At 38.6% G+C, this 17,349-nt stretch overlaps 1 protein-coding gene across 3 annotated transcripts in view; it reads left to right on the forward strand.

The window, feature by feature from the left end:
* Nucleotides 1-6,506: 6,506 nt before the first annotated feature.
* The window catches only part of HMGCLL1 (3-hydroxy-3-methylglutaryl-CoA lyase like 1), an 82,961-nt gene continuing 72,118 nt past the window's right edge, over nt 6,507-17,349 (forward strand). For 2 of the 3 annotated variants that reach the window (XM_064146772.1, XM_064146769.1), the window contains exon 1: nt 6,509-6,827. In XM_064146772.1, coding sequence (XP_064002842.1) covers nt 6,711-6,827 — 117 coding nt within the window. In that variant the 5' untranslated portion in view covers nt 6,509-6,710. Of the gene's footprint in view, nt 6,828-17,349 lie in introns of all 3 variants that reach the window. The other variant, XM_064146770.1, reaches the window with a different exon arrangement.

The raw sequence follows: 17,349 nt of genomic DNA on the forward strand, positions 1-17,349 counted from the left end.
TTGCTGTTATGCTGAAAAGGGAGTCTCTGAATGCCAGTATCATTTCAGTATTTCCTACATTAGCCTTTCCTCTCGAGTTACAGTATTTATTTGCTTGGTTCAGTCTTTGCTATTGCAGCCAAAAATTACAATCCTTTGTCTCAATTTATGCATGCTACCAAAGAAGATTTTAGATCACAGGGAACAGCTCAAAACTGCAATCTGATTCTGAAGTTAAATACAAACAGAAATGGAGAAATAAATGATGCACACATTTACTCGCTGATCTCAGATTACATTATATTATGGTGCATGTGATATTTGTTTTTATTCCACAGTACACACTACATCAATTTATTTTTCATTATTTAGTAATGTCCAGAAGCTTTTGGGTTTGGTTTTTTTTTTCAGTTACTGTGGATATGCATTTCAATTAAACATGCATTTTAAAGATGTGCTGTTTAGACAAAGTGATAGGAAACAAACTGAAAAACATCGAACTGCCACATTAAACATGAGCAGAATACCTTGGCAAGCACATCCTTTATGTGCAAACTAAACTCTGCTTTCCTTGCTCAGTAACACCTCTGCCTTTTTTACTGTTTGGTTGCCAAGTTAAGCAAGTTTATACCGCCCCAGAAGACTTCTTTATCATTTAATTTTGGTCCTAGATTGAGTACTGTTGATGACAGAAGAAATGGAAAAATTCTAGTGACAGGCAGGTCACTCTACTAGAATTTAAAGTGTTACTATACTATTGTTCTGCAATAATTTAATGCCAGGGGCATAGCAGTTGAGTACCTCAAGTAATTTTTAAAAGAACAGTTACATGGCAAATGCCTAAAGCATTATTTGTAAGTCTATGAAATATTTTTTGTGTATTAACTTAGCAATTAGAAGAACAACAAAAAAAACAACAGAGAAATCCAGCTTCTAGATTCATATAATTTACCTATGTTTGCGCTTTAATAGATAAGGCCTAATTATTTGTCACTTGCAATAGAGAAACTGCATACTAGATATCAGTAAATCACACATTAGTATATCAGATCCTATGGTTTGCAATAAAATCACTAAGAAGCAAGCTAGCAACTCATGAGACTCTATTATTCTTCTGATTTTATTCTCTGAATATACAGTTCCTTGGGCTCTCTGGGCTCACCAGAAACATTCCACTTGCACTCTGTCTTCTTTCATTCCCTTAATGCCAAAACTACATCCTCCTCTGCTGGAGGGTCACACTTGTTAGTGATCTCTTTATCTACCTGTCTCAAAGGTTATTATCACATAACCTTTAACAGATAAAATTTCATGCAGTACTCAGTGAAATTTCATGCAGCAGTATTCAGTGAAATTATACATTCAAATTTATTAATTACATTTTTTTTTTTCTTCCCTTTTAGTGCACTTCTCACTTTCTTTGTGACTTTTTCTCTTAAATAAGGAACAAGTTGGCAAAGTATGCTGGTAGAAGACTTCCCTTATCTGGACAGATAGAAATCAGGTATGGAACTCAATGCAGTGACAATGTAATGGATTAAATAATAGCTGTCGTGGGACTCATTCAAGTAAATGTAGCTAATGCAGCTATCTGCATCTGAGTAGTTACCCTGGGCTTTCCCTAGTCAGTGAAGAGACAACTTAAGTAAATTAGTTCATGGTTCATTTGGTGATGAAGTGCATGTTTAACACAAATCAGAATCGCTCACTAAAAGAACACAGAAGAGGTGCAAGTCTTTACTTTTTTCCTGTTTGGAAAGATCTATCCCCAGAATGCTGTGAAAGTATGCTTGCCAGCTGTTTATTTTGAGCTGTTTGGCTAAACTCTGACAAATGCTCTCTACTTGGGAGGAAATGGATATAGTATAGAAGTTGTACCAGCATCGCCTTATTCCATAAATACTTCCTAAGTTTATCTTTGTACTACATGATATAAAGGGGTTACTTGCTGCAAGCACAAGAAAACTGGTCCCATTGACAATTAATATTTTATTGGCACTTAATAACATAAAGGGATGAAGGAAATCAGAGGTTACTGCATATTACACCATATAATCTACATAAGAAAGCACATCGGCATTTATTGGCAGAAAAGACTGAGTGGAGAGGAGAGGGAGATACTGACTGCATTTATGTGGAAAACAGAGATGGAAATGCAGTCTGTGTAACAGTAGGCAAAACACTTTCTCTGCAAAGGAAATATTTTCTTAAGCATGATAATAGCACCTTGAGAATCCATTCAGGAATTGGCTCACAGTTTCTCATAATGCTGAGTGGTAGGTCAGGTCACCGAAAGGAAGAAATTAAAGTCTAAACTATGGAGTCAGAGAAGGGACACATTTGGTTCATCAGATTTTTTATCAGTTATAGAAATACCTCAAATGTTATCCATAAATACAAACTTTCTGTGTGTCAGATTTGAGACCAGCTTGATCCCATCATATGTCAGAGATTCTGCTGGAAAATGGCACCTATTTCTGGTCTACCTCATACAACAAAGGTTGAATCCAGACTGGATTGGGGCAAAGTTCAGAGGAGTGTGTTGGATTAGCTGATCTTTAAAAGACCCTTCCAATTCAAACTACTCTGTGATTCTGCAAGTCTGTAATTCTCTGCTGTCTTTGATGTGCCTCATAACAATTATGTGTAGCTGTGTAGTGCTGGTACTTCGGAGGTAACTAAGGAGCTGCAGAGTATCACTCTTACCAGTGTAAATGGCTTTATAACACAACTTGTGGTGCATTCCTTTCTTTTATGACTGTGTATAGATGTGTAACTGTTGTGATTACAAAACTATGCCTCACAGAATTTCCTACTTTTCCTATTTAAATGCTTTCTAGTAGTATGAAAAACATTTTTTTTGTTAGTGTGTTTTGCATTGTGATCGAATTGGTAAAAAAACCCTGCCATCTGACTGGATAGTCTGAAAGAATAGAAAAGAACAGGATCTAGCATCTGGCAAGACATAACTTGGATTTCATCCTTGATTGTGTCTGTTTCAAATGCCAGGTGTCTATCACCTGGGGTGTAGTCTTACTTTGGCAAAGTAAATCTATTACTAACTCTCTGAAGAATGCCGTCTTTGAATAATGTTGCTGTTAATGGAACACTGATTTACTGCCACAACTGTAAAGGATCTTTTTTAACACTGTGTTACACTTCCCATCAATTTAGATCAACCAGACTCACCATATGTGAGAAGCTATCTGCATTTTTCTCCAATAAAACTGAAATGATGAAAGCTTTGCTTTCCCTGAGGTACGATCCACTATTGGTAGCCCCATTGTTTTTCCTTTAGCCCTCATCTTCTTTGTCAGGGCTGGAGTATATTATTCCTGCAATGCTTGCCAGAATTCTATGGGTTATTTGTTGTTTGAGACTCACCATATGTGTCTTTGATCCCTGCCTAGTAGGCACATTGGCTGCTTGCCAGTTTGGCACTTATGATTATCAGCAGTATGAATAGCTCCCTTGCTTCTGATTCTGTCCTTCTTGCTGTCATCAAATCACTCTTTAAACAACTGTCTTACTCTCATTCAGATACTTGCAAACATCAACCTATTTTTATCATGCCTTTCTTGGGCAAGGTTTTGTGCCACACTGCAGGAAATCCAACAGCTGGACGTTTCCACTTCTAACTACCTGACTGCCAGCTACCTGTGTAATTGCATGGGAACAACAAGGAGCAGAGAAACATCTCTCATTGCAACATTTGAAGTTTCTCTGCATATTATATGAATTTGCCTGGTCTCATATGGTAGACTTGGTAGACTTTTATGAGGGATTATTTATTCTAGCAAAAAACATTCCTTTTAATAAATGTTTTAAAACCTTTGACCAGAATACAGCGTGAGCCAATGACAGTGATAAATTCAAAGGAGTATCAGAATGATAAATAGTTTTAAGAGATGGATAGAAAGCCAAAAGCCAGTCATGTGCAACTTCTATTCACTGCCCTGATGTAGTACTAAGCACTTCTGAGTCCTTCCATGTGTTCTAGTAAACCAAAGTTGTTCCAAAATGCCATTGTTGAACAAAAAATACGCAGAATCAAAATAAGGAACAGCACAGGGCATATAAAGATCCAGACCACGAGAGGCCCATGTGTGTTACAGAAAGATCTGCCAGACTTTCCATTAGTCTTCACATGATTTTGCAAATGCTTCTATCAGTAAAAATATTGGTACTACCACTGAATGCAGACAAGGTTAAACAGCACATTGTACAGTCTCTACCTTCACGTTAACTCACGAAGTAGAATGCAGCAACTTTTGTAGCCCCTGCAAGCAAAGAACAGTGCTAGCACAATTATGCCTGCCTCGGACACACTCTTTGAGCTGCTTTCACACTGTGTTGTCCCATCTGAGTCGTGTTTAGAAATAACAATTCGGTTTAGCTCTGAAAGTTTTAACACACAGTGCTTTTGTTGATAGATAACATGCCCTTCTCTCAAGAAACATGTGAGTTTCAAATCAATGTATTTATTTGTCTCTTGACTTCGAAACAATGGAATTAAAAGTTCAGTGGTAAAATGGCAAGGGTGAAAACCAAATTGTAACTTCAGGGTGAATGAGAAGTACAACAGAACCTCCCCCCAAAACAAACGAACCCCTGAAAAACAAAAAGCAAAAAAAAGCAAAACTGTTGGATGAGAACCCAGGATATTTGAGATTACAACATACCACAGTTGTATTTTTCCTTCTTTGTTCCACAACACTGGAATTTCAGATAAAGATGCTCCTTTTCCACACATTTGCTGGCACTCTGAGCCCTAAAGCAGGCTTGTGTCAGAAAACATGCACAGTACACTGAGGACAGAAGAGCACACTGAAGATTTAATCCTTGTAAAACCAACATTCAGTTCTGGCAGTAGCTATGTTTAGAATAATTGCGATGGACACAGAAACAGTGCTATAAAAAAAAGACTTTTATGTGCAGAGCATGGCTGTGCAAAGGCTAAGGTATCTGTGGAGGGGTCTAATGAAGCTAATTCCAGAGGTATTTATATGAAAAATGATTAAAGCAATCTGAAAATCTGAAGTTTGACTTCAATACTGGAGTAATTTAAGAGCAGGTCAGGCATGTAAGAGAAATATGCTTCATATACAGACATGCTCAACTTCCTCACATTACATGTCACACGCTTGTCATGAAACATATATAAAGGAGAAAAAAATGTACTTTTTTTACCCAATGGTGTTTTTTTCTCTTCACACATACCACATAATAGATAAAATGTCCCTTAACGGGAGACAAAAGAAAGGCTTTATTTTTCTGGACAGCCTTTGTACAGTTTATTGGTATCTTTACAGGTAAAAGGACTAAAGCAAGGCAGCATGTAAGGTAAAATTAGTAGAATTTTGAGTTGTGAAAATACAAGAATTTTGAATTCACATTTTACCAGAAGGTACACAGAAGAAGATGTAGCTGCCTCAACTTGTAGAGAAACCCTGTGAAGCTTTTTTGTGGCCAGATGTGAAATTACAGAGAAATTTTAAAATCAAAACTTTTATATTGTATTTTAAATGTTTTATTTCTGAACAGCTCTTACTCTTGCAAAACAAAAAACTTCCCAGCTGATCAACAGGCAGCCAGTTTTGGCTTCGAGTGGCACTCCGAAAGGACAATTCTGGATGTGCAGAACAAGCTTCAAATGCGGAACAGCAGAGGGAAAAGGCAGCGCTTTGAGAGCATCATTTCTTATCTGGGAACAACTGAAACAGAGACTTGGCTGTAAATCAGATAATCTTTTGCAATTAAAAAAAAAAAAGACCAAGGGAAAGGTTAGTGAATTTAACAAAAGGGGGGCGGGGGGGAGAACTGCAATACCCCGTTAAAGGAATGATCATCCAGAAGCAATTTCCAATGCATACGGTATTCTGCTTGAGAGCAGCCTGGAAAGTTGGCTGACACCCTGAATGCTGAAGGAGATGACAAAATATAACCTGCTGCTACTGAGAGCTGTTAAGACCTGGAAAATACTCCCGTTTGCTGCCTTCAGAGTTTCTGCCACCCAAACGAAAAGCACACGTTTGTGTGCTCAGAAAGCCTCTTGTCAAGGAGCTGCTGCGGGCAGACTTAGGACCGCATTGCAGCCCCAGGATCCCAGAGAAAGCAAGCAGGCTTGGTCTGGAAGCAACCCTGCCCCTTCTCCTTGCTTCTCTTTCCCTCAAGCCTTCTGCCAAAAGCTTGCGAAGCCCCGGCTGGGCCCCATTTCCCCGGGGTGCGCGGAGCGGCATTAAGGATGTGCGGAGGAAGACGGCTGGCTGTGCCCACGCCTCTCCTGCTCCCCGCGCTCTGGGCCCGCCGAGGCTCCTCAGTGCTTCTCCCCGACCCTCCTCCCGCAATAGCAGGCTACTGTGGCACTGGCCAAGCCCGCACAATGGCCGGCAGCAACTGCCGGGGATCCTCTGCGTGAGGAGGATGTACTGAGAAGCGGGCGGGTCGCTCCCGCGGCTGCGGCCCAGCGCAGCGGCTGCTGGCGGCGAGCGGGTCTCGGCGCACGGGTCTCGGCGCGCTGAAGCGCCAGTTGCCGCAGCAGCCGCCGGAGAGGGAGCCGGGAGGCTGCCGGTGCGGCGGACTCCGGCCCTCCGCCAATCAGAGGCGATGCTCGGGGCCGGGCTATAGCCTGTGGATGCGGCGGGCACAGGCCGGCGGGGTCCCTACGGACAGGAAAGCTGCACTGATTCTGCGGCTGGCTCCGGGCGCCCGGAGCCCCGCTCCGCCGCGCCATGGGCACAGTGCCCTCAGCGCTGAGGCACTGCCTCAGCTACCAGCACCTCCTCAAGGAGCAGCTGTGGATCGGGGAGCCGGCCGCGCCGCCGCCTGCGGTGCCGCACCCCGGGCAGGTACCGCCGGGCGGGATGTAGGGGATGGGATGATGCCGGCCTTTCGAGGCGCGGCCGCCGCCAGGGGGAGGCCGGGGCCCGCCGGGCGCGAAGGGCAGCTGCCGCCCCCTCGCCGCCGCCTCGCCCCTCCCGCACGTACCCTGCATCCCTGCTGCCCCCTCCTGCCTGCTACCTGTGCCCGGCCTTCGTCTCCTTCCCGGCGCACCCCTCTGGCCACCCGAATGTAAAGGTCATCGTCACGCCGCTGAGCCTTTTTTTGCTCGGTATTTCAGAATACAACACAACTGCTTTTAAAAACATCTGCCTGTTAGTGTGCACACACAGGTGGGCATCTCTCTAGTGGAGCTGAGGACCGGGTTGAGGCAGTGTAAAAGGCCACTCATGTGCCTCCCTCTTACCTGTATATCCACTCTGTGAGAAGTCATAAAATTGTAGAGCGACAATGGGAAGGCCACAGTGTCACCCGTGCTCCCTGGAGGTTGTGTTTCTCAAACTGGAGTGTAATGAGCCCGTCTGTTGTTGTATGGAAAGTCACTACGGCCATAAAAAAGCCTGGATGAGGCACTCAGTGCCATGGTCTAGTTGACTGGCTAGGGCTGGGTGCTAGGTTGGACTGGATGATCTTGGAGGTCTCTTCCAACCTGGGTGATTCTATGATTCTAAGTCATCTGAAGAGTTCATGGGCTTTTACAACAGAGAGGATCTATTATCAAAGACAAGCCATACTATGTTCCCAGAAAGTAATAGATTAAAAAATAAAATAAAGGAAGAAGGTTTCTCCATTGTAAAGGAACTTTTACTTATTTTTGGAGTGTTTCTTCTAAGCACCATCTCTCTTTCTCCAAGGATATAGAAAAATGCCTTCCTTAATAAAAAGGCAACGTGGAAATTTGCTGCTTATCCCCCTGATGCACATCAATGTGATTGTAAGCTGCCCAATGTGCCGAGCCAGTCTACACTAATTAAGTCCACAATTGGTCATTCCTAATTTTCACATTTGCTTCTGCATTACCTCACTTCGATTTTTATTAGATTATTTTAACAATTTTCTGTACTTGAAATGATTCTCTTAAAATTTCCATTTTTCTGTTGTAGGTATTTAACCCAAAAAGGTTCTCCTTATGCATGAGTGCATTCTGCACCAGTCCTGTTCAAGGAAAAATTTATTCCTCTTTATGTAACCTCGAAGCCATGCTAGTTCAAGAGGTAGTTATAAAAACTTTCTTTTTTGTTTTGACCAGTGTATAAAAGGCAGTTATAAGGGCATCACACTTATTATTATTTAATGTTTTTATGAATGATGAAAATAAGTTGGCTTTCTTGCTGAAATCATGTCAGGACTTTTCCAGGATTTTTCTTTAAATAAAAAGTAAACTGTAGGTGGTTTTTGAGTGTTGCTACCAGATCTTTTGTAAAATTAAAACAATGCAATTTTATCTTAAAGAGCCCAGATACATGTATAAAAAAATAATTATTTACTGCTTCTGACTAATTTTTAAAGGGCTAGGTTTAGCCACCTAAAGCTGTACCAGAGGCACAATAATAGGTCCTGCAGTGAATACTGAGATGTCAGTCTTTGATTTCTCTTAATTTTCCTGTTGTGTTTAGCCAACATTTCTTTTTTTAAGTATTTTTACAACTGTATTTGACTGTAAAAAGAGGAGCTGTTTGAGAAGCAGAGTTACTGAAAAAAAAACCCAACTTAAAACAAAGGTGAAAGGCAAAAGATAATTGGGTTGATGGCTAGACAGAAAGTAAATGCAAATTTCTACTATTACTAGAATTCGCTAATATGCATTTCTCTTTTATTTAGACTAGTCTGTGTCATGGAAAAAAAGCTACCAAACACCCAACTATTCAATGGGCCACTGCATTCCTATTGCAGACTATTCAGTTTATTCAGTTTTAAAATGCTTAACTCTTGTTTGCCTAAAAATACTGTCTTGTGCATTGTACAAGAGTATTCTGGTTCTGCTTCAGTCTTTTAGCATTACCCAAGTGCGTACTGTTTCTATTAATAAGTCTGATTAATTTAATGTTAAAAGTTTGATTAATTTCATAGTTACAGGAGATTGATTACAGTTTGTTTAAACTTTAATCAAGTTTGTTAAAAGTTTGATTAATTAGCTACAGGAGAATTTGCTAAAGACAAAGATTTTTATCAGAACTGTGATGTGTGCTGAAGTCTACCTAGAAAGAAGGTGGCAATAGATGTTGCAGTATGAGGGAAATTTCCACAATGATGGAAGGTGCTACTGGTGGTGAGTCAGAGCATATGACTTGAATTTGTAATGTACTTTGTGTTCTATTTTGTATAAATCTCAATCTGAGCAGCAGAAAGGAAGGTTGGCTGTTCTCTGCTGCTAATGGTTGTTTTCTAGCATAGCAGGAGCCCTCTGGATGATCTGAGAGCAACTGACATTGGTCTTATCCTACAGACTTAATGTTATTTTCATGTAGGTTAAAATGGAATTTTAATGCATTAGGAATGTGCAAAGAACACAGCAGGGAGGAGCTGGATGACTAAAGAAGTGATATAAAAGACTGGGATGAAATTCAAGAATACAGGATGATTAGGTACTTTGAGACTAATAACTCAAACTAGAAACTGGGACATTATCAGCTAGAAACAATTGAAGAAGAGGAAATCCTTGGAATACTAAGAAGTCATAGGAGGACTGTGAGCTGCCAATACAGTGCAGCTGTTAAAAAAATCAAATTACATCCTTGGATATGTCAGATCAAGTATTTCTAGTCAAAAAGGGAAATGAAGTGCCATTGCAAAAGGCTGTACTTGAGGCTGGTTCTACTTTGGTTAGTCATGTTCAAGAAAGAATTCCAAGATGGAACACGTTAGGTCTTGCATCGCTGCGAGGTGGTGGTCAGAAAAATGATCAGGAAAGTGGAGATGAAATGTAAAATGACTTGGTTTGTTTAATATCTAGTGTTAAGACCTGAAAGATGGCCAAGAAGGGAAAGAGAGGCAAGAGCTGCTTAAATAAAGGAATTTGTAATATATATTGCTACACACAAGTGCTCATAATCTGTCTATATATTAAATTCAGAATAGAAATGTAAAAGCCAAGTATCAAGTGGTAACATTCTTTAATAGCTTTCTAGTCAAAATAATGAGAGTGAATTATATGTGGTTTCAATTCAGAGAAAGGATTTTATGATGCTGTTTCCATGTAAGTGAAAATAATTGGATTCTTAAGAGATTTTAGAGTTTATATAATAAGGAGTAGATGACTATCTACATGATGCAAATAGAGACATTTTCAAATCCAGTTTTTAATTGCATTGCATTGCATGGCTTACAATACTTTGCAAAAATAGCATTAGTTAAGGTCAGAGTCAACTTCAGTGAGAATATTCGTCTTCCACTTTAAATCAGTGCATTCTGTTCTACAAAAGGGCATTGGCTAAACATAGCTAAGTAATAACCATTGTGTTTTAATTTACTACTACCTATGTGTACTAAGAGATATAGTACATTTGGACTATAATGTGATTTGTTGAGGGCTGCCTACGTCTACCACAGGAAAAGCAAAAAGGAGTGAAAAAAAGCCCCTCTGGTGCCAAAGCTTAAGGCTGGGCCAGCCGCAAAACAAGTGGGAGATGCTCTCTATTAACCCCTCTCCCTTGTCAGCGGGGAAGAGAAAGGATATAAGGGAGAGAGACTTATAGATTAGAAAACTGAAACTAATGAAAACATTAACAGTAAAATTAAATATATACAAATAGATAGAAACCCATTATCAAACCCTACCTCCCTGGTAGCAATTACATCACCGTCACTGCTGATGCTGTGGGCAGGTACTGGGAATGCCCCAGACTGGGCTCAAAAGGAGATGGGAACTGAAGAGATGAATTCTGGAGTGGATTCAAGGACACATGGATTGAGATCAAAACCAGAGTCTTCCTTGGACACTAGCCATTGAAGAAGAGAGCTTGACCCTTTAGATCACTCAGCTTTACATAGAATATGATGTGCATGGAATGAAATCCTATGTTAGATAGTTTAGGGTGACCTGAACTGTCAACTTTTCCATGCAGGTGCACCACTTTCTGCATCCCTGGTGTGATACACCTTGGTCTGCACACCAGTCCTTGGTAGTAATTATAAACACTAAGTGTTACCACTGTTAGAAGGTGGACACTGAAAATTTGTCATTCACTGCAGAAGCACAGTTGGGACTGAGCTGAAAAGTAAAATCACTGAAGATAATTAGTTTTATTCAAACTCAAAATAGGGCATTCTGGTCTCTTGCTTTGCTGAATGTGGTTGTGACTCTATGAGGTGTAAATCTATCTAAATAGTGCTGATATGTGATGATATTTTGTAGAATTTCTGTCACAGATTGATGATGTGATACAAGCTACAATACCCAGAATTATTGACAGTTACTCAGTGTATTATCATTGAAAAGCACAGTGGACATTGTTGTCAGTTTTATAACTGGAGAAGAGCACAAAATCTATGTGCTAAATAGATCTAGTAACAAACAAATGTTTTGGTCCTCTAATTTAGACACCTAACTTCTTTTTCAATGCCTACATTGCAATGACTTCTATGCTGCATGCCTAAATATTCAGACTAAAAGGGACAGCCTGATTTGCTCATCTCCTCACTGCACTCTTGGATCAAGAGATCCACACAGGCGCCTTACTTTTACAGTTTTAATTTGCTAGTTTATATTTTGCTAAATGTATTAGCATGTTTTATTGCTAGAAATATGTCAGAAACCTCTCAAATGTATTTTTGAAGTATCTCAAGGATAACAACAAGAATCACAGTCCATATGATAATTATGTATACTTGTCTCAGCCACTTCTGATATTTGATGGTTGATTCTTGATTCAAGGAAATGAGGCATATAGTGATATGCTACCTGGGAAGAGAAGGCATGCCTGTTTTATTTAATCTTTTCACTTCTCTCCAGGGCATTTGACTTGAGACCTGCTATATTTCATGTTCATTTATCTCCATGTAATTATATATTCCAAGAACAGATTAACATTTGCAGGCTCTCCTTGAATAACTATTTAGATTATTTTAATGTTTTATTTAATTTATTTAGTTTAAGAAATACTATAAAAAAAGTTGGTGTCAGGAATATTGCAAATGTATTAGTTTATTATGACAATTATCACATGCAGGAAGTGCACTCAGTTTTCTTTTTTTGCTGCTGCAAATTGCATATGAAGTGTATTTTTAATACAGGAAAAAAGCAGCTAGATTTGCTGAATTTCTGCAGAATTCTTATTTATTGACTTTTTAGAAGGATGGTGTTATTTAAAGATAATTGATTAAATCAGTGTAGAGGGCATGGGGCAGAATACTTGTATCCTGCTTTTGCTCTCTCCTTTACCCCATTATATCTTTTTATCCTGAAATGTAGATATTTAGATTTTATGTTGTTCTTCATGTAATTTAAGATTAAATAACTGATCACTAAACGACTTTGAAATGTCTTGATTTCCAGCCCTTCGTATTCTTCTCCATGTAGATAGAGGCCGTGTCAATAGAGAGAGCAGCAGATAGATATTTTTCTTGATAAATACATCACAGGTATGGGATTTTTTTGGTTGTTGTTTGGTTGCAGATTCCAAAACAATATTTTTCTTAATGTTCCAAAGATATAAAGCATATAAAGTTATTTAAAAAGTAGAAATAGAAGAGTAAAGTGGAAAAGATTACTGCAACTATAATTTTAAATTCAATTATAAACTATTAAGCTTGTATTAGCATACGTTATCTTTTCTTGATGACTTTAGAGATGATAAATGACATCTGATACATAGTGACTGCAGGTTGTAAATAAAACACAAAAATGCACTTCCACTGGCATGGAGAGAGTTCAGTGTAAAAAAAAAATCCAACATTTTCTTTGAAGTTAAGAGGAGTTTCCCCTTCTAAAGAAGATCCAGTCAATAGACTTAGACCATTTTATTCAACCAGATGTTCTTTATGCTGCAGAACAAGAGCTTATGAACGTTGGTGGATAAAATGTTGAAGAGAGGAAGTCTGAAAAGGCTATGGTTTGTCAAAGGTGTTAAACAGGATATTGGAAGTTAAGAGGCTAATATTAAAGTTTGACCTAAATGGAGTGACTGGCTTTTAGTTATTTTGCACCACTGGATTGTAAATAGTGGAAAGATAACAACCTTTTTAAGTTGATACAGATTTATGATATATTTGAATTATTATTTGATCTTAGAATTTTATAGTACAGCTGGAAGTGTTGTAAAGGATCTTAAGGAGCTTGCTTTGCAAATTTGGGAATTAAAGAAAAAAAAGCACAGGAAATTTCTGCTTGGACCCAACATCTGTTTTTTGGTGAAGTCCCATTTTTGACTTGTCCCACCTCCATCTCCTTCAAAGTCTACACATGGGCACAGTAATCTTAATTTCCTTTTTTGCCAGCTCAAGGAGAAAAATATTAATTTTAGACACTCCATGTGTCAAATCACCATTTTGAAATTAATACACCTTGAGATCATTCTTCTTAATTCATTTTCTCGTTGCCTTGGCTGGGAGTGAGTATAAGTTACATGCCTAAGATCAGCTAAGTCCATATTTAATTCCTGCTGAAATAAATGGGAATATTGTGATTTCTGCACATATGTGATGGAAGTATTTTCCCAGATATGTTCGTTTTAATTTTAGAATAGTGTGGTATGTTTCATTCCTCTCCTGACAGGATTTTGCTGCTATGGTTGCCATGTGTTATCTGTATTATATGTTAAGACATTCTAATGTTAGAACTTCATGATTTTAAAGGTCTTTTCCAACCATTGTGATTCTATGATTCTCTGATTATCTCAGGTTTTAAAAAGGATTTTATTTACAGTTTGTGGACCTTCTGGTTTTTGTTTTGGGTAAGGAGATATCATAGGTGCCTTACAGGGCTGCTGTAAGATTTACCAGTTGATAAGACCTAGTTGTTTTCATATTACCAGATATTTACTGGTCCTAATTAGTATTTAAAAAAATATCTTTATCTGACTAATAATATTTAGTAGTAGCCATCTCTGTAGTGTCTTGGATCACAAGTTACTTTTCTTTAACTTAGACTTGGCTTACACATGAAAATGCTGAGTATCTAGAATGAAGTTACAAGAATTAAACTCAGCTTTAGTGATAAGATTCTTGCAACATCTGGATTGAAGATTTGGTTGTTTATGGAAATATGTGTTTGAATTTCAGTTTCTGTGTGAACACAATGCAATGAGAAATTGGTGCAGTGTAGGTACAGTCCAGAGATAAATTTAAATGGATTCTCGTCACCTCCTGCTCTTTTGCAACATAGATGTTTGAGACATTTAACCTAGGTCATGGTTCTCTAAAATTTTGGGAATTTAAAGTTATTGAGATCCTTTGATGTCCCAAATGTGGAAAGTTTAAAAGAAACTCTGAAGGACTTCAGAAAAGTAGTTATTTAGTACTTCAGAATGTGTTGAAGTCTCCTTTCTTTTTCTCTCACTCATTTAACAAAAGTGAAATATTTTATTTAATATTATTCTTCTCCCCTAAATGTATTAAAGATGGTGCATGGTATTGTCAACTTGCTAGGGAATTTGTACCACCTTACCATCTGTGCCAGTCTTTAAGGTGTTAGAATTGGAGGTAGTCAGCTTCTGACTTTTCAGACATTTTTGGGCTAGATATAATTGTTGATGTGAAAGATTCCAGTCACAATTTGGGACAAAATTCTAATGTTTCAAATATGAAAAATCTGCTGCAACCAGTAAGAAAGAAATTATACTTACTGTGAGAACTTGTAGCTGATAGTATTTTTAGATGGGCTCCTGTTAAATGGAGGCTTATTTTACAGTTTCATGTGAATGAATGAAAGTTATTCCAATTGTTATGTTGCATTTGAATTTGTTGTTATTTGTGTTAAATATACTTAGGAGAAGGATTCTCAGCAGCTCTTGCAACAAAATCTCAAATTGATTACTTGCAAAATCGGCTAAAAGTATTGGTAAAAAAAATGTGCTGGGTACATATTTCTTTGTTTGGTTGTTTTGTCTTTTTTGGGGGTGGGGTGTTTTTTTTGTTTTGTTTTTTTTTGGGGGGGTGATTTTATCCTTTTTTTCCCCCCTCCCCACAGATGTTAGCTGTTTTGTATGGGAATAAAGGTGTTAGTTTATGAGTTTCTTGGAAAAAAAATATTTAAAAGCTTTGAATGCATAAGATGCATGGATTGAAGTGCCAGAGGACATTGGTGGAATGTTAGGTGAAACCCACAGGGAAATAATTCAACAGCAGCATCTGGAGAGGAATTGTATGTGGCTTTAGGGTTTACTTTTAATGCAAGCAGTTAAGATGAGATTAAATAGAGGTGTTAGTATGTGAGAGATGGGGGAACAAGGTAAGTGACATAGATATATCATGTGAAACACCAGGATTAGGAGAAAGTTTTACCAGAATCCACAGCTGATCACAGCTGAATTTTTAAAAGCTCAATTTGAATTGAACTGTGTGTTGGCTTCATATAAAGCAAAACATCTAACATTAAGAAATTATTGGGGAAAGAGAGGAGAGAGAATAGGCAATTTCCTTGGCCCTCCTGTATCTTACTTTTGCCTGAATGGTACAAAGACAGAAAGTTAAGCTTCTAAGCCAGCTGGCTGTTGGCTATACATTGGGGAATCGACTGGGGACTGCCAATTGACTCTTGTGTCCCTACTCTTTTTTTGATACTTAGGACTTGATTCAAGTGTCAAAGCACAGTTTTCTGATGCCATGTGTAACGCCCTAAGGTAGCTGTCCTATAAGGTTGGCACATATCAGGATCTATGGGAGACCTGTGCCCTCTGATGTAACAGTTGGAATTCAAGTGGGATGTATCTTAAATGCACTCGGTGCCTGTAATTAGCCATCTGACTTGTGTTCCTTACTACTGGTCTGAGTTGTTTCATACATTTTTCAGCATTGCTGACAGTGTTGAGAAGCAGCTTGATTCATTTAGTTGCTGATCCCATTTAAGATGCACTAGAATATCTTACTTTACCTGCAGCTACCAAAAAAGCACAGGTCCTGTGTTCTACATGCTGTGCTTAGGAAATTTTAAGACAGCATATGTGAATATATAAATTGTCTGTACTGAGATACCTAACACACATAAGTTCAGATGTCTTAAAAGTTCAGTTGATTTCCTGTCATTAAAAACATTCAGGACATTTTGAGCTTAGTGAATGATATGGCTGGATTGCCATTTAGTGCCCAAGTTTATTTTCTACCATCAGAGTTTAGAACAATTCTTTGGTCAAGATTATGTGTTATAGTAAAAAGAAAGTACAACTAATGGCAATATTATTAGATAATTTTTACCTATTCTGTGCTTGGCTAACACTGACCCACTGGTCTTATTACTGGTTTTGCTATAACACACATTTCTTTCTCATCTGTTGTACAACTTAATATCTAGAATATAGAAGCTGGAAAAAAAAAGTCCCCCTAAATTTGTGCATTTTAGAAGTGGAAGCAACAAAAAAATAGGAAATACTGATTCATTTTGTCTTAATCATCTCAAACAGTCTAAAGTCCTGGCTCACTGGAGAAGTCCCCAGAGACTGGAAGCTGGCCAATGCAATGCCCATCCACAAGAAGGGCAGAGGGAGAAGCCAGGAAATCACAACCTGTCAGCCTGACCTCAGTGCCAGGCCAGGTCATGGAACAGGTCATCATGAGTGCCATCGCAGAGAACCTACAGGATGACCAAAGGATCAGGCCCAGCCAGCATGGGTTTAGGAAGGGCAGGTCCTGCCTGACCAACCTGATCTCCTTTTATGATCAAGTTACCCATTTGTAAATGTTTATTTTAAAATAAGGCTTTATATCTGTCTTGTCCCCAAAAAAACTTCATATAAGGAAAGTTGCCAAAAGCTTTAATTATTATCAGTTAAATGTGCTAAAAAATACATTATTTTGATATACTCACATGTGGCTGATTCTGTTGTGAAAATGGAACATTTTTATAGCACTGAGAATGGTGTGGTGTTCAAGATGCCATCATTTCCTTCTTACTGTTGTGATGAAAAATAACACTTTGAGTGTTATACATTTTAAATTCTCCTGTAGGATGAGTTGCCAACAATGGATAGGTAAATAACCATTAAACTGCTGTCATTTTTATTGGTGTCTTTTGGGAAGAGAGCTTTGGAAAACAAAGTGGGCCAGCTGTACCTGAATTAAAGATTTCTTTGGTCTTTTAGGCACCGACTGTGTACACGGAAGGTGATTTTGGTGGCAATAATAACTGAGAAAAGTTGATTTATTTCCAACTGCTTTCTTGAGTTCTTGTGCATATCTTTATGCATGTCTCTGTGTAACTCACTTCTATAGATAGTGAGGTATTTAAAGGAACTTATCTGATAGGGTGGATGGGCTGGTTTGTCAATGTATTTGTTTACCTACTTACGTTCCCCCAGCCCCCCAGTCTCCCAAAGCATTATAAAGGGCAAATTGCTTTCACATGTTGGTCTCATAAGGATGATCCTGCCTCTGTTTTTT

The sequence above is a fragment of the Pogoniulus pusillus genome, chromosome 7, assembly GCF_015220805.1.
Source record: "Pogoniulus pusillus isolate bPogPus1 chromosome 7, bPogPus1.pri, whole genome shotgun sequence".
Taxonomy (NCBI): domain Eukaryota; kingdom Metazoa; phylum Chordata; class Aves; order Piciformes; family Lybiidae; genus Pogoniulus; species Pogoniulus pusillus.